This window comes from Quercus robur, chromosome 8 (assembly GCF_932294415.1).
Source record: "Quercus robur chromosome 8, dhQueRobu3.1, whole genome shotgun sequence".
Classification (NCBI taxonomy): domain Eukaryota; kingdom Viridiplantae; phylum Streptophyta; class Magnoliopsida; order Fagales; family Fagaceae; genus Quercus; species Quercus robur.
In genome coordinates this window covers 35,886,601-35,903,610 of record NC_065541.1, presented here as the reverse complement: position 1 = coordinate 35,903,610, position 17,010 = coordinate 35,886,601, and the positions used below count along the sequence as shown (strand labels likewise).

The window sequence follows — 17,010 nt, the reverse complement described above, 5'->3', positions numbered from 1 at the left end:
CTCCTTTAAATGTTGGTTGTAGTAGGGATTCAAATTCCTCAATCCCAATTATCAAAAATTATTTTATTAAAAATATATATCAAATTTGGTGATCAAAGTTTTCATTTAAAAAAGATTTTTCTAAAATATAAGAAAAACATTAGTTGAAATCTTGATTTTGTCTCCTTTGTACACATTTCCATTTCATTTCTTTCTCTTTTTAATAAGCTCAACCCCAAAACACAGTGTGGGTCTTTCAGAAGAAAAAAAGCCCAAAGCAAAGGACCAAAGGTCCACCAAATCCAATCGCAGTCGCACACACTGCGTAGCGTTACTATCAAGCGAGCCACTGTGAGAGAGAGAGAGAGCGAGCACCGAACGCTTTTCACAGAAAAAAGAAAAGAGGAAATCAGCAGAAGAGCAATGGCTGAACCCAAAACCAAATACGATCGCCAGCTCAGGTACAAATTAAATCACCGTTTTGCCACTCCCAACATTCTACTCTTCTTCCTCCTTTACTTTTGCTCTATTGCTTTATCAACCCTGGACACACTTCTCTCACTCTCTCTCTCAGTTCCTTTTCTTTCCACGTAAATTATTTTCCCTGGAAATTTTTTTCCCGAGGAAAAAAAAAAAATTATGTAAAGGTTAAGCAGTGAGATTGAGTGAGGCTCAATAGATTTTTAGTCTTTTTAGGGGGGAATTTTGTAAATTTACTGCAACGCTCTGACAATAAAAAGCATATTGATTTATTATAAGAAGCTACTGATTGTCCCTAATTCTAAATTTTTTTTTTTGGCATTGTTTGTTTTAAATTGTTTAATGTTTTCTTAATACCTTTCTTATGTTAATGAACAAGAATAGCTTGGAAATACATAGACAAAGTTGCATTTCCGTGGAAGATATAGTATTCAAAATGGTGAAATTCTCTTAAAGATATGGGTGACCCTTATTCCTGAAAACTTGAGGCATAGTCGCTTGAGATGGTTTGGTTCAGATAAGAGAGATTAACGAAAAAAGAAAAGTAGAGAAAGATTGAAAATAATATTAATGGAAGGAGTCAAATAGGACTTGTCAATTAGGGAAGTAACTGAGTGTATGGCTCAAATAGAATAGAATGACGAAAAAAGAAAAAGAAAATTACATGTAGCCAACCCTAACTAGTCTGTTGAAAATCCATAATCGACATCAAAAATTTCGGGACTAAGGCTTGGTTTTTGTTGTTGTTTTCCTTTGAGAATTCTATTCTGAAACTTGATGTGAAACTGAAATTGCAGGATCTGGGGTGATCAAGGACAAGCAGCTCTTGAGAAAGCTAGTATATGCTTACTCAATTGTGGTCCTACTGGTTCTGAGACATTAAAGAATCTTGTTCTTGGTGGGGTTGGAAGCATAACTGTAATTGATGGTTCCAAGGTTGAACTTGGGGACCTTGGAAATAATTTTATGGGTATGTTAATGTCATGCTTCTTTTGTTATTTGAATTTTACTTACTCTCTCTAACACATTTTAGATGTCTAGGTAAAATATAGCGATGTTTTCAAAATTCCATTTACTTTATGATGACTAATTCTAGGGATACAACATTTTTCTCAACTTTTTCACAACTTCTGATATGGTTCGTTGTGATTGGAACAACATCACTTTCACTTGAGTCCATAGTTGACACGACTTTTATTATATATTAACCACAATAGGTCATGTCAGCAATTGTGAAAAAAAGTTGTCCCTAGGCTTATGATCACTGTATGTCAAAGGTATCATGACATTTAATAAGAGTCTTGTTTGTTTTAAAAGGATATGATATGGATATTTGGAGTTGAAAAGTAAAATTCCTACTTTGGAATGCTGATATGTATTTTGAGGTGACTCAAAATGAAAATTAAGATATATAAAATGGGAGGGAAGGAGTACCTTTTAAATTCTGGGTGCTTATCTATAGTTTCTGATTTTGATAGTTGATGAATCATGTGTTGGGCAATCTAAGGCGAAGTGTGTATGTGCATTTCTTCAAGAGCTGAATGATGCTGTTAAGGCCAAGTTTATAGAAGAGTATCCGGTGACGTTAATTGAGACAAACCCCTCATTTTTTTCTCAGTTTACCTTGGTAGTTGCCACTCAGGTATGAAGCTAATGTTTACCTTACTTTTTTTGACCATGAAAATAGTTAATTAAAAAAGCATTGTTTTGTGTGCTCTGCAATGTGTGTATTGCCAAACATTTTCTTTGTTATTATCACAAAGATGTAGATAAATTTGAATGTCAAGGTGACTTGTAGCCTGTACTCACAATTTCACTGTGGTTTGATTTTTTTCGTAAGATTTGCATGGTCTGATTACATAAATGAATTCAATGGACTTCTGGATTTGTAACCTACTTTCCTAGATTTTAACAATTTTTTCTGTTTCTTCTTATAAAGTGCAATAAATAAGATATCAATCATTGTAGTTTGAGAGTGTGATTGTTTTTCTTCCTGAGTACACCCCCGGTGTACTTAGTTCTACTTTTATTAATAAAATCTTTTGTTACTTTAAAAGAAAAAAGAAAAAAGAAGTGCAATAAATATGATAGAGTTTTTCTACTTTCACTTTCAGCTGATGGAAGATTCAATGGTAAAGCTTGATAGGATCTGTAGGGAGGCAAATGTAATATTGATCTTTGCTCGCTCCTATGGGCTTACTGGGCTTGTTCGAATCAGTTTAAAGGTAATGTGGTTTTACTTCATTGGGTTCCTCCAAAGGAAAAACTTGGACACTGGAAGGGTGTTCAGTTGTTTTATTATAAAGCTCTGTCCTAGTATAACATCTGTTGGTTTGAATCATCACTAACATTCCTTTTAAAATATTTTTTTTATCAAAACGGACAATCTCTTGAACTTTGAACAGAATTTCTGTAAGTTAGCAACTATAATTGTTCTTTACTACTTACTGTTTACTTATCAAAAAAAAAATAATTGTTCTGTCAAAATCTAGTAAAAAACTTTTATCAAGATCAAATATAGAAAATTTTCTCTATACCAAATCAATTTTATACCCACTTTTTCTTATTTGTTGCAGGAACATACTGTTGTTGAGTCAAAGCCTGATCATTTTCTGGATGACCTCCGGTTAAATAACCCATGGCCCGAGCTTAAGAGGTGCAGATTTTGTTTTTATATTTATTTTCTTTGGTTGATTTTGCAATTGCACATTGTCTAATGTATGTTAGTGTCTGGCACAATTCTCAGCTTATACCTTTGACCCTAAAAACGCACACCTTCTATTCCATATAAATGCTTCTGATTGTCTATTTTCACACAATAGTTTTGCAGAAAGCATTGATATAGATGCGCAAGATCCTGTGGCCCTCAAGCACACACCATACGTAGTTCTTCTTATCAAGATGGCAGAGCAGTGGGTGAAAAGCCATGGTGGTAGTCTTCCATCAACCAGGGAAGAGAAGAAAGAATTCAAGGTTAACTCATCTGTTTCGTAGCTCTTCTTTTGGCTTCCTTGTCTTATTGATTTTTTTTGAAAATAAAGTGACACAGTTGCTGATAAAAAAAACTGAAAGTAAAGTGACACAGTTGGGCCTTGAACATTTTAGGACCTTCTTAAAGCCAGGATGGTTGCATTGGATGGAGATAACTACAAAGAAGCTATTGAGGCCTCCTTTAAGGTCTTTGCTCCTCGGGGAATTAGTAAGTAACAAACTATGTAATTTTTTTTATCGGTAAGTTACACATGCATCTAGTGGGTGTTGATTTCATAAAAAAAATCCCCCCCTTGAAATTATGAGGGGAGGAGGTGCCCGTTGAGCTAGTTGGCAACAAACTGTATAATTTCTTAAGCATAGATTCAGATTTTTCACGATAAATTGTGATGAACATGTCAAAGTTATATAAGATGGATTAAACTACTATCATTAATGTTTTGCTCGTTCAGGTGTTTTTATATTGGGTAAATACTTGAGGATTCGTGTTTATATATATATATATATATAAGGAAAAAATGCAGAGAGACTAGGTCCAAATGCTTTGGGCTTCCCCCTTCTTTTCCAAATGCATGGTTGGAAGGTGGTCTGGATGCTAGGAATCCGCTATTTCAATTCCAACCATATTGGGATTGAGTTAGCTTTGGCACTTTTACCTGCATTGGATTGTGATGGAAATGGATTTGAGTCACCTTCCTGCAATAGGCCTCATTAAATTAATCCAACAAGAAAGTAAGGTTCTTAAAACATATCTATATTTAAAACAAATCACAACTGGTAAACAATTTGAATGATGGAGACGGCATGCTTATGTGGTTGTAAACTTACTGCAGTTCTAATGAAATTCTAATGTGGGATTGCAATATGCTTCTGATTTTGTCATCAAGAAATGTGTCATTTCTGCCTGAAAATTAAGAATTCTGTAATTGGTTGCATGTAACTAAGAGCTGAAGTTTTGTTATTTTTTGCATTTCAGGCCCAGATTTGCAACAGATACTTAATGACAGCTGTGCTGAAGTTGATTCTAATTCATCAGATTTTTGGGTGATGGTGGCTGCTTTGAAGGTAATTCCAAAATGGCATTGGTGACATTTGTTATTCTTTAGTTGAATCTGATACTGACATCCAATTTGCTGAAGTCAAGTGATAATATATACTGATATGTTTCTGCAAAGAGGTACTTTTAGCTTAGATACTAAGTTGACTGACAAGCTCTTTGTACACCCCGTAGAGTCAAAATTGGGGGTGGAAAATACTGATTTTTAGGGCTGTAAACAAGGAGCTAGGCTGAGTGTTAAAAGTTTAGGTTTACTCATTTATTTTTATTTCGAACATGAGCTGAACTTGAGCTCATCAACAAACTAGACTACATGTTCATGCTTGGTTCAATTTTTTATTGAAACAAGTTTGAGCTTTTTCATAAGCTACTTGATTAACCTAATCTTTTCTCATATATATAGTAAACACATTATATTCAAGCTTATTCACAATTAAAAATTTTTACTCCCACAAATCTATGCTAATAATTAATAACTAAATTATATTACTTGGGTTAATTAGATAGAATGATTTTCATTATGAACATGTAAGAATTGGATACCAACCTTGCATTGTTGAATAATGTATATAATTTTACTACGAGATGGACTATTTATACTAACAATAAAGTAAAAAAAATAATTTGATATCTATATGAGTGTTTTTATTTTATTTTTATACATGTATACATATAAACATATAATATTATATTTACTTAATCGAGCCTTATATTCACGAGCTTGTTTACAAACATATTATTATGTTTGAGCTTGGCTTGTTTAATACATAAATGAACGTAAACAAGTGTTTTCTTGAGCCAAGCTTAGTTGTTCGTAAACAGGCTAGTTCATTTATAGCCCTACTGATGTTCTAGCAGATTCATCTAACCAATTCTTGTGTTCATATTTCTTAGAAAGTCTGCTTCACTGACATTACCAACTCTTGTGTAGCTTTGTTGATCATTTGTTCTCTTACGGAACAGATTGTGTGGAGGGTCTCTTTTCTCATTTGATATAAAGCTTTGACCTCCTTTCATTTAATTTTTTTCAGTCCCTCCCTCTCTCTATGCACACACATGCTTCCTTGGCTTATGGTGCCTTTGTACTCCCTTTTTCCTTACAAATGTACTTTGAAATTTTGATTTAAAGTACCTATGCTCATTGGTAATGGACTGAATGCATACTTTTTTTCATGCTTTCCAAAATGGTCCAAAAATACTCTGCATGCTGGTTCAACTGTTTGAAATGCCAGGAAAATGTGGAGATTGTTTTCTTATGCTAAGATCATTTTGTTTTCTTATGCTAAGATCATTCCCGTTGGATGGGCCAGCAAGAAATATCATTAATGTTTATCACAGTCAATCTCTATGTTATTTGGACATCAACTATTCAGAATGTTCTAAATATGGACATGGTGATGTGCATTTGTTGAAGTTGTATAATTCTGCACTTCTTTCCTGATTTTGCAGGACTTTATATCAAATGAAGGTGGTGGTGAGGCACCCCTTGAGGGATCAATACCCGATATGACATCTACAACTGAGTTAGTATTTAAGTATCTCGTTGTTGGCAGTAAAATTTAGAACTAAAAAAGAAATCAGTTTGTTGAGACAAGAGTTGTATCAATTCTCTTGTAGGCTTTATGTTAATCTGCAGAACATTTACCAAGCAAAGGCTGAGGCCGATTTTCTTGTTATTGAGCAACGAGTGAGGAATATTTTGAAAAAAATTGGTAAAGATCCACTTAGCATCTCGAAGACAACCATAAAAAGCTTCTGTAGAAATGCAAGAAAACTCAAAGTAAGTCTGGAGTTACTGTCTTTTTTTTTTTTTGGGGGGGGGGGGGGGGGGGGGGGGGGTGGGTGGGTGTTCTTTTATTGGTATTCACTCATTGGGATGACAAATGACTTTCAATTATGAATGTGGTGACACTTTAGTAAATCTCATAAGGTCCTAACTTAGTAATATTAGATAGAACCTTGACATACCATGACCTGAAGTTTGTGGTTGATTCTAAACAAGTCCTGTCCAATATGTTGTTGTAATCAGCTTTGATCACATCGTTCCTCTATGTTAGTAGTCGTAAATTACAGCTATATGTTCATAATTAATTTTGCTACTGACCTAAGTACATCTTACCTTTTAGTAATGAATACTTATTTCCCAAAAATTGCCCTCAGCGAATCATGCACCTATGGGCTTATAGCTGCTAAGGCCTTGATGTTATATATTTTCTTATAGATCAAGCATGACTCATGTTCACTATTATTTTTGCCTGGGTACAATAAGGTATTGATTTTTACTTTGTAGGTTTGCAGGTATCGCTCCATTGAGAATGAGATTAATTCTCCGATCTTACCAGAGTTACAGAAGTATCTTACAGATGAAGATTACAGGTTTTGTTGAATTTATTTTTTATGCTTTCAGATAATAATTTAGTGTCCAACTTCTACTTATCAAAAAATTTAGTGTCCAATTCTTAAAATGTATTTATACTGTACTTTAATCATTTCTGGACCTCATGCATAGTATGAACTTGTTTCTTTGAGAGAATTGAATTTTCTGAATCAAAATCTAAAATTTGTGTCAAGAATGCATGTGGATTAAGAACATTTCATTTGCATTACCAATTGGCCAATGTAGAATTTTCTTTTATATACTGTTAATAATGTTGAAATTCAAGAAAAGGATGTGCAATCATTAAAAAATTAGGATGGTATACTTTTGCATATGGTATACTGTTAATCCTGCAGACCAAGTGATGCATTCTGTTTATGTAAAACATTTGGCCAGGATTGGATTGCCTACTGTCTAATTTCTGGATCCTACTACCTTTGATTGTGTTTGGTTAACAACTTTAGCTTGTGGAATTCTATATCTTCTGCAAATATTTTTGCTTTTGACCCTCTAAATTAGCTACTATCTTTCCTTTTGGGGAATTATTTTTTGCTAGAGGTAAAACAAAATGAAAATATACATATGCATGAATCACCACTACACCCCAACCAAAAAGAAAAAGTTGCGTACTGAAAGAGATTCTCTTACATGCTACAATTCTCTTATATGTGTAGCAGTACAGCTGTGGGGTTCTATATTTTGCTTCGAGCTGTTGATCGGTTTGCTGCAAATTACAACAGTTTTCCTGGGCAATTTGATGGGTAACACCTGAGATACTGTTAACAATTATCATATCTTTCTAAAAGATCATACTGCACTTTTAACCTCACCTATTGATTCTTATAGTGGGATGGATGAAGACATTTCTCGATTGAAGACTACAGCTGTTGGCCTCCTCAGTGACTTGGGTTGCAATGGCTCAACCTTGACAGAGGACCTTATCAATGAGATCTGCCGATTTGGTGCTTCAGAGCTCCATGCAGTTTCTGCCTTCATTGGAGGAATTGCATCACAAGAAGTGATCAAGGTTCTATCTCTTGGCCTATCTAATTTAGATCTATCTGTTTTATTAAGACCAAAAGGTGGTTGAATGATGAGTATTTAACCATGTTTGACGAGCATAATCATCAGAAAGCCCAATTGTTTATATCTTTAAAAAGCTATTAAAAGTTCTTTTCCATTTTATGTGACCCCCAAAAACCCTCATGACAATTGTCACTTTCCACTGCAGCTCATAACAAGGCAATTTGTACCCATGCCTGGGACTTTCATCTTCAATGGCATTGATCACAAGTCACAAATATTGTCACTGTAAATCTGCTTTGAAATGACTGGTATGTTCCCATCTTCTATTGCTGTATATATGTTCTAACCATAATCTCATTTGTAGTTGCTTGACAGCTATGTGATTTTCGTTGGCAGATCCCTCCAGTAGATGGAGCAGCAACTTGTGTGAGGACAGCTTTGCTAAACATGTTATATATGTAGCATTCTGATAGTTTGGTGTAAGTTCCTTGAGAGATAAGTTTTGTAACTTAAATCCACATGCCAGTTGGGGAGAGAGAGAGAGAGAGAGAGAGAGAAGGAATATTAGTTTAAAATGAAATTCACCTATTTTGGTCCGTGAAAGTCATTGCCCCTTCAAAAAGAAAAGCTTCGCAAAATGTACCTGTATGCTACTGAATTATAACTGTCCCTTCAGGGATTTTCTTTTTTTAATTTTTTCGTCAAATGGTAAATGAATCTTGAGCACTTTCTTTTTTATTCTCTCTAGAAAAGGTTAGGATTTCAACCTTCAATTCTATTTCCTAATAGAAGATATTGCCTGAAGAGTGAAGACCGAGGCCCTGTTTGCAAAATTTAAGCCCAGGAGATCTTCGGTGCGTTTGACTATTTTCCAATAAAATTTGGTGTGCTGGAATGGATCCATAATCACTAATTTCGACGTAATAGAATAAATATATATATATATATATATTTATATTTATATCATCTCAATTTCTTACATTATAGAGCATGATAAATCTTCTTGTTGGTCTTGGGTGCTCTCAGCTTAATTTTTAAAATAGGGCACAGCTTTTATGCCCATATAAAATGTACCCAACCCAGCAACCTATACATTGTTATCGTGGATGCCTGCTTGAGATTGATTCCATGTTTACCTGGTAGATTGCAAATCCGAGATTTTATAATGTAGATCTTATGACAAGGAAAAGGAGAGATTCATTTCAACAGGTTATGAAAAAAAATAATTGAGATTAACAAATTGAAAATGTCAAAAGTTTGAACATGGAAGCTCTAAGATCTTACATAAGAAAAGAACTGGAATAAATAAATAAATAAGACACAAAACAGAAGTGTATATGCCAACCAGGGGGTTTACGACCAATTGGATCTTGATGTACCATTGCGCCACATTCAACGCCATCCAACCTTATTAAGTCCATGCATGATGTCGCAGCATCCTAGATGTTGGAACTAACTCTGAACAGGAGCAGAAGTTTTCTTGGCAGGATTGTATACACTATATTCACCAAAGTCCCTTCTACCACTGGCAAAAACATTGCCCACAATCAAATCCTTGAGACAAAATGACAAATTCAGTTCCTCAACATAATTTGAAGTCTCTCTTTCACACAATAGGAAAAACAACTCATTAAATTATCCATGTTTTAGTAACCGTGCAGTCACACACCAACTTCTAATGTTATTCACATCAAATTAGTACTCTTAAGCAATATTTAGATCATCACCAACAATTAGAAGCAGGCTAGCAGATCGATACATAACCACTCCCCCCATTACTGGTATATGGACTGCAATTATGCATTAGAATAAAATTCATAGTGCTGTTACTGCATGAGTTTTACATAGATAAAAATTAAATTTATGGGGCTTTTAGTCCCTTTCTGATTAAAACAGTGATAGAATTCTATTGTTCCTTCTCGTCAGTGAATAGATATGGTATTCCAAAACATCTTGCTATCAAGAACTTATTAAATTCTTTTGGAGTATCTGTGTGTGTGCCACTAAGATTGGATGAGATATATACTTGATTGAGAAGTGTTATATCTACAACATTTTCACAACACTTTCACAACCCATTACTGAAATTACTTTTTTGCCTACCGGTAATGGCCAGTAACAACCTACCACTTACGATTTGTTGTGAAAATGTTATGGACATAGCATTTCTCTATTTGATTTAGATGTCATTGCTATAGATTAAACTTTGTCAGAAGCACATGCTTACACTTACACATAGATTTAAATTTTGATTTGCGGGTTATTTGTTCTGCATATTAAGAAATTAAAACCACTATCTATTATACTTCTGCATGGAATGACTATCTAGTGTAATGAAAGAGTGGTCTGGTTATGACATTGCATAGGAATAGGTGATGATGACATAATGGTAATGACAGCAGTGATGGTTAGACTGATGTTAATGTGAATTATGGTATTGGAGGCAGAGGTGGTGTTAGTATGTGTGATGGTGAGGCAGCAGGCAGTTACAGCAGCTGTAGTGGTGGTGAATGCAATACATATCATCCATGAGAGGAGTTAAGGGATGGAAGGAAACCGTGTGATTATGTGCTACAAGACTGAAAACAAGCATGATTACTTATTAGTGTACCTGTGCATTACATCCCAGCCAGCAGGTAAGAAACGAGGATGAACAGCCTCGACAAATACTTGTCTCCACCTTTGACTGAATTGCCGAATACCATCCTCACCATATTCCTTTAGGAGATGATCTACAACTTGTTTCCCATGTGGACCATGTCCTAATAGTGATAATTTTGGGTGATGCTTAGGTTGGGCAGTTCCATCATATTCTGTATGATATAAGTCAACTATTCTGTTTGATGGACTTCTACTCTCACAATCACCATTAGAATTTATCAAAAGGACACCATTTATATCAGAAACTCCATTTTTATCAGGCTTTATGTTCTCTTTAAAAGTAGAACTGACTTCTTCTTTAATCCCTGAATCAGCACAAACAGAGGAGTCACCTACATCAGCACCCGTTTCTCTATCTTTTTTTCTACTACGTGCTTCTGCTTTAGTGCTTTGAGAATCATCTAGGGTACTAACTTCTGATGTCTCCACAATGCCAGATGTCTCTGCGCTACCATTATTATTCTCTTGCTCCACATTTGGAAGTATGCTCACAGCAGAAGGCTTGAAAGACAATCCTTTCTTCTTCTCAAGTCGTCTTCTCTCATGAGGACTCATGCCAACTAGCAAAGCCTTTTCCAAATCTGCCTCAGATATCTCCCTCCCTCCATAATAACTCATGACAATCTGCAAACAGCAGGACAGGAAAGAAGGAAAAAAACTCCATAATGTTAAAAAAGTTCCCGCTTTTATTCCCCCAGTGAAGCTAGTGAGCAACAAGCTGCAATGAAACTGATAAAGAGGACATGTGATTTGTGAAAATGGTCTTATTCAGAAATCATAAATTTTCATCTTGAAACTTTCACAATGAAGCCATTCAAATTCTAATGAGATTTCCAACAAATGCTGTGAGATAATTGGGTTAATAACCACCAATTCCAGCTGTTTAATTCAACTGATTATGTTTAAGCAGATACCTACATCTTGTTCACACCCGAAAATAATTAAATTAATAACCACTAATTTCAGCTCTCTGTAATAATGTAATACAACTGATTATGTTTAACCAGTGAGCTATCTTGAACACACCCAAGATAAATTTATACCACCAATTTCAGCTCTCTACAATTCAAATGATACTGTTGAACTAGAGACCTACATCTTGTACTCCAGGATGGCTATTTGTGCTGATTATTCAACTATAAACAGAAGTTACATTCAATACAAATTCTTATATCAATAAGTCTAGAAACATAACAAATTTCACAACTTTTTCCACAATTGGTGAAGTGGCAGGTTATAATTGATGTACAATAAAGGTGATGTTAGAGGTGGCCCCATGTGAAAGAGATGTTGAATTAATCACAATCTGCCACCTCAGCATATTGTGAAAAAATTTCACAAAATTTGTTGTATCTCTAGCATTATTGTTTGTATATGTCTGCTCTGCTTCAGAATAGGGGGAAAAAAAAAACAAAGTAGAGAAAGTTTTCTAAACCTGTGTCAGCTCATCACGGCGCTTGGATGGCATTCTTGGTCCATGGCGCAGAAGTGCCATAGCAGCTGTTCGCAATTGTAAAGGAGATACACCCTCCTCAAGGTCTGTTTCTGACTCAGATGACCCAGACTTAACTTGCGCTTGTTTTAAATCAGCAACTTTACGAACAAAAAGGGGAATTCCAAATTCTGCAGCAATTTGCTTTTTGTACTTCTCAGCAGAAGCATGGGCAACTTCATGACAGTCCACACAAACTAAGACAATATCATGAGAACGGTGGCTTTTCATGTGCTCAGGAAAGTGCATTCTGTAGCATGAGGGAATTATTCGGTAGCGTAAGTAGTGACTTCCTTCACCACAGCCAACACATATATTTTTCTTACTCTGGATATAAAAATCATTGTCTTCATCTTCTGGACGGCCTTTGGGTTCAAAGAGAAGCATAATGGCAGGCGGATTGTCATCCACAATTTTTGCCAAATCTCTACGAAGATACCTGTTAGAATATGACATTGATCACATTGAATGCATTTCTTTTTGTGGCACAAATAATGGCAACAGAAAGGCTCACCAACCATTCAAGCTTCCTTTGATCACAGTAACAAAGCAGTCGCCCATCATTTGCATAAATTCTGCAATTATGATAAACTGGAGATTTGCAGGAGAATTTTTGAACAAATAGATCTCGAGAAGCCTTTTTAGCAACTTGCTTTGAACTTTTTACCCCATTTTGTTTGGATACAAATTCCAATTTCAGATTACAGTTAATCAATAAAGCATAATTATAAATAGAAATGGGACAACTCCCACTTGGACCCAGGCACTTTTGGATAATCATTGGGAAAATATCATTAAGGTTGCCTATCTTGTCCTGGAGCAGAGAACAGACATCATCCAAATGACTGCAAACAACAGGGGATGGAGATGGGAGGAACGAATGGAAACTCAAATCCACATTCAGATCAGCTTGATTTATGGTGTTACATACTTCTGTTGTTGTCATTGGAGCTCTGTCTGCAAGAGCAACAATAGCCTGATCTGATAATACGTATCTTAAGCTCTCATCATGCAAACGAGCCTGAAAGGAGATAAATGCAACACAATAAGCTTAACTAACTTCAAAGTACATTCCTGTTTTGTTTACAATGACTTAGACAAGATGAGCAGCACTATGGATAAATGAGGAATCTGGAAATTTGGGGATCATAATTCGATGGCCTAGCCAAAATAATCTGCCCATATACACACCTAATGTCATATTGTGGAAAGAAAATATAAAGTGTATATATATTTAAGATGTTAGGCATATCATTGTTCTGATTATGAACATTGTTCTCATTAAGGTCGAACTGAGATATATATATATATATATATATTTGTTGGTGAGCCGTGAGCATAGAAATAAGGTAAAACTAATGATGACGAAGCATGAGGTGGGACGTCAAATGAACAGGCACCCTTGGCTGATTGTTTAAATATATTTCACAAATATATTAAACAACTTTCCCCTAAGCAAGTAAACCTGATACTTTTGCTGCATTGCTCTTATAGCAATAAAGCTATTCTCAAGGTGGTAGCTAAATTTTTGGAAAAGTTACTACTAACCATTAAATCTCTCCAAGCACACAATCGCCTCACAAGATCTGGAAACTGCAAAAAATAAAATTTGAAAAAAAATTCAGAATTTTATAAAATGTAGAACTGCAACTTTCTACTGACCTAAAGTGATATTCAAATGAAAATGCAGCAAACCTTGGCTTCAAAATTTGATGAAACACCTCCTTGACCATTCAAATGACGGGAAGATAATGATGATGCAGCAGACTCTCCAGGAAAACCTTCAACGTCTTTTGTGTAGAGTTGCAAACAAGTCATATTGGAACGCCGACTAGCCTCGAGAACAAAATGGAATTTGTCATCGGGACAGGAGATTTCTGAGATATTATTGCTATATTAAAAATTCTGTTGTTATGTGCAGTAGTAAATTTAGGTTTCTAAAGTTACCAGCAGCAAGCCATATGTAAGCATGGAGTAATACCTACGAAAGAGTGGAAGACATACATTCATTTCAAGCTTAACCTATACTACATTTAAGAACAAGTTAGAAACTTTCAATTTTATGTCTCCCAATATCTGGCAATTGTCACATGATAAACCATTCCAATTAATTATCCTCTCAAGGATATGAACTCCCTTGTAGGGATCCCCTCCCCCACCCTTCAATGTAGTCGGGTCCCCAAGTTTTTGGAATGTTCCAAATTCTTCTTCCACACCCCCCCCCCCCCCCCCCAAAAAAAAAAAAAAGAAAAAAAAATCACAACTAGCATTTAGTGAATTTGCATTTTAGCAGTCAACCAAATGCCGAATGTACACGATTTTTATTGGATAATATTTTCACCTATTTTTTTTTCCCTCCATTCCAACACAAACAAATTAAATGCCAAATGTTGGATTTGAGACATGAACAGAAGATAGAAGGAATACCATTTTCCTGTTGTTTGAGTTCAGCAATTAAGCAATTCGCAATGTACAATAGATAGTGTGCATCTATTCGAGCATATTGCACCATTTCATTTGATAGGGGTCGTTGTCTCCAGTCTTCACGCTACAATTTAATGTGAAATAAAATCCAATAAGTAGAAAAAAAAAATTTTTCTTAGTAGAAATACAATTGAAGCTCTAAAATATGTGGACTTTATTAGTATAGAGTACAATAGATTGGGATGCTATTCTCATAAAAATCTAATTAGTTCTCTTACAAAAATGACCAGTAAATTTTGAAATGAAGCAACATGTATGTCAGTTAGCCTGAAAGCCAAACCTGTAACAATTTGTTTGTCGTCACTCCACAATAAGTTTCAAGTAAGTATGCCAGTGATTTCTGTGGTTTTGACAACACCTCACATGCCTGCAATGTAGCAACAGGAATACAAAGTGTCAAAAGAATAGTGGGCAGTTAGTTTCTGTATGCATCGTCTTCCTCTCTCTCAGCCCATCATATGTCCAGTAAACGGTCATTCAACCAAAATCAATACATATGGTAAACACATCTAATGAAGGACCTCATAAAAACTAACCTTTGCTGTATCAAATAAATTTACAACGTATATATGGAAGTCTCTTTGTAGCCAGAGAATGTCATTATCAGACCCATGGAACACCTACACAACAAAACTTCCTGATATCAATGGCACCTAATACTGTAATAACAACTATATAAATATATATATATATATATATATATATGTATGTATGTATGTATGTATGTATGTATACCCTAGAAGTTTTCTCTCTCCCACACTCATCCTATCTTTTTGAACAGAGTTATTAAAAAGTTGCATTGTCTGTGTGACATAAATCTCATCTACCCAACATAATTGCGTTCAAAATGTAAAACAAATTCACAATATAAACACCTTACAAATACTAGGATCTGCAAAAACTGGGCGAATAATGCTCATTGCATCATGAAGAGCAATTGTGTCCACCAAATAATCTTCCTTCTGAGTAGAAATCTGTTCAAATTACAACGAAAACACATAAATCCATCATATTGCTTTACAAAACCTGCAAATTGCAGTAAAAACTAAACAATGTACCTGTATCAAAGCCGTAAAACCTAGAAAAGATCGTAAACTATGCTGCTCAGTATCCACAGAAAAAACCCTCTCTTTGCTCAGAACATCCACGAGCTCCTTCAACTGCGTCTCAGTCTCAACCCAGGTATACGTCTCACTCATTTTCAAATCGGTATATGCATTTATGAAGCTGAATTCAAGTCCCGGATTGTCCAACAAGGCTGTAATCTCCGCCTCATATGGATGCGAATTCAAATCATTCTCTGTTACCAAAAAAGAGCACCATCCAATTTTAATTACCACCATTATTATACCACCGTAACAAAAATATAAGGAAAATAATCATTTATATTCTTATGCTTTAAGCTCCGTTTTGATTGATCAGAAAGCAAACGAAAACTTCAACAACAACAACAAAAAGAAAGAGAAATCCAAGCTTTTCGCTGAGTTGAGCACTTGAGCTGAGATTTTCGCTTCGTTAGTTCCATTTGTTTCAACAGAAAATAACTTCAGCTAAGTTCTCTAGTAACTAAGAAAAATCTTTAATTCGAAGAAAATTAATTTCTATAAAATATTTCACAGTACAAATTGCAGAAATTCAAAAACTTGTCGTTCAATTTTCTCCGCAGCCAAACAGAACTTCACCTCATGTCACCGCATATTTCAGTTTAAGAATATCAGTTACAAAGTTTCCTCCGACTCCGATTAAAATTTTATTTTTCATTTCCTATATATTATTTTCTCAGCAACCAAACAGGGTTATAGGAAAATGTACCGTTGGGAGAGTCGTGAAGCTTCTTCAAGTGCTTGAAAGGAGAGTATGAATTATCGGCCAAGACTCGCTTAAATGCGTGCTGTGGCTTCTTCTGGTTCTGGCAGTGGTCTCCTTGTAAATAACACGAACTGGAAGGGCACTTTTGGCTCCGCCTTCGTCTCCGGTACCGTACGGTTATGAAGATCGAGAGTGCCGCCAAGGTACCAATTGTTACAGCCATCACTCTCATCTTGTACCTGTTTTCCATTTTCTATGAATTCAAAAAATAAAAGAAATCTGTTTTTCTTTCTTGTTTTCTGTTTTCACTAAAATGCGTGTGTTCTTTTTCCCTCTGGTTCTTCAAAGCTCAGGGGCAGGGTTTAGGTTTTAAGGCTTCACCATTTACGTGGCAGTCCAGCAGGGAAAAAACATGCCTTTACGTGGCAGAACACCTTAATGGGCTTCTAAACGGGCCGTTGGTCTCAAGTTAGAGGCCCAATGAAAGTGTCAAGTTTGAACCTAAGAAGATGTGGGCTTGTAAATAGCACCAATTGTTACCATTTTTCACTTTTCAAAAGGTATTTACGTGGCGTTTGATATGAGATAATGTTTTAAAATTCTTAGAAATGTTAAAAGATTCTTATTTTTGGTTGTAAATCACACCAGGGAATC

General features: G+C 35.3%; 2 protein-coding genes across 6 annotated transcripts; one reads left to right on the top strand and one right to left on the bottom strand.

Annotated features, from left to right (window-relative positions):
- Positions 1-220: 220 nt before the first annotated feature.
- LOC126695351 (NEDD8-activating enzyme E1 regulatory subunit AXR1-like) lies at positions 221-8,648 on the top strand. Of its 3 annotated transcripts, none has more exons than XM_050392061.1 (15): positions 221-440; positions 1,257-1,429; positions 1,938-2,101; positions 2,574-2,684; positions 3,036-3,115; positions 3,282-3,432; positions 3,565-3,658; positions 4,427-4,515; positions 5,957-6,030; positions 6,125-6,287; positions 6,798-6,883; positions 7,559-7,645; positions 7,731-7,911; positions 8,116-8,218; positions 8,286-8,648. In XM_050392061.1, the coding sequence occupies exons 1-14, from the start codon at positions 403-405 to the stop codon at positions 8,197-8,199; spliced, it is 1,575 nt and encodes a 524-aa protein (XP_050248018.1). In that variant the 5' UTR covers positions 221-402; the 3' UTR covers positions 8,200-8,218; positions 8,286-8,648. The 3 variants fall into 3 exon arrangements, with proteins under 3 accessions (XP_050248018.1, XP_050248017.1, XP_050248019.1); XM_050392060.1 differs by having other exon boundaries at positions 222-440; positions 8,307-8,648; XM_050392062.1 differs by having other exon boundaries at positions 223-440; positions 7,562-7,645; positions 8,307-8,648.
- Positions 8,649-9,120: 472 nt separating this feature from the next.
- LOC126695350 (protein RRP6-like 3) lies at positions 9,121-16,707 on the bottom strand. 3 transcript variants are annotated; one of them, XM_050392059.1, is made up of 12 exons: positions 16,360-16,707; positions 15,606-15,847; positions 15,423-15,521; positions 15,084-15,167; positions 14,828-14,914; positions 14,491-14,611; positions 13,759-13,940; positions 13,612-13,656; positions 12,582-13,084; positions 12,007-12,502; positions 10,522-11,195; positions 9,121-9,513 (listed from the first exon to the last, which is right to left on the bottom strand). In XM_050392059.1, the coding sequence occupies exons 1-12, from the start codon at positions 16,604-16,606 to the stop codon at positions 9,363-9,365; spliced, it is 2,931 nt and encodes a 976-aa protein (XP_050248016.1). In that variant the 5' UTR covers positions 16,607-16,707; the 3' UTR covers positions 9,121-9,362. The 3 variants fall into 3 exon arrangements, with proteins under 3 accessions (XP_050248016.1, XP_050248015.1, XP_050248014.1); XM_050392058.1 differs by having other exon boundaries at positions 9,121-9,464; XM_050392057.1 differs by having other exon boundaries at positions 9,121-9,435.
- Positions 16,708-17,010: the final 303 nt, after the last annotated feature.

Excerpts from the sequence above, each read along its gene's own strand:
- LOC126695351 (XM_050392061.1), top strand. The coding sequence starts at position 403 with ATGGCTGAACCCAAAACCAAATACGATCGCCAGCTCAG. Across the intron at positions 441-1,256 it reads AAATACGATCGCCAGCTCAG|GATCTGGGGTGATCAAGGAC; the intron begins GTACAAATTAAA and ends CTGAAATTGCAG. Across the intron at positions 4,516-5,956 it reads TGATGGTGGCTGCTTTGAAG|GACTTTATATCAAATGAAGG; the intron begins GTAATTCCAAAA and ends CTGATTTTGCAG.
- LOC126695350 (XM_050392059.1), bottom strand. The coding sequence starts at position 16,606 with ATGGAAAACAGGTACAAGATGAGAGTGATGGCTGTAACAATTGGTACC. Across the intron at positions 15,848-16,359 it reads GCTTCACGACTCTCCCAACG|AGAATGATTTGAATTCGCAT; the intron begins GTACATTTTCCT and ends TTTTGGTAACAG. Across the intron at positions 12,503-12,581 it reads GATCAAAGGAAGCTTGAATG|GTATCTTCGTAGAGATTTGG; the intron begins GTTGGTGAGCCT and ends ATATTCTAACAG.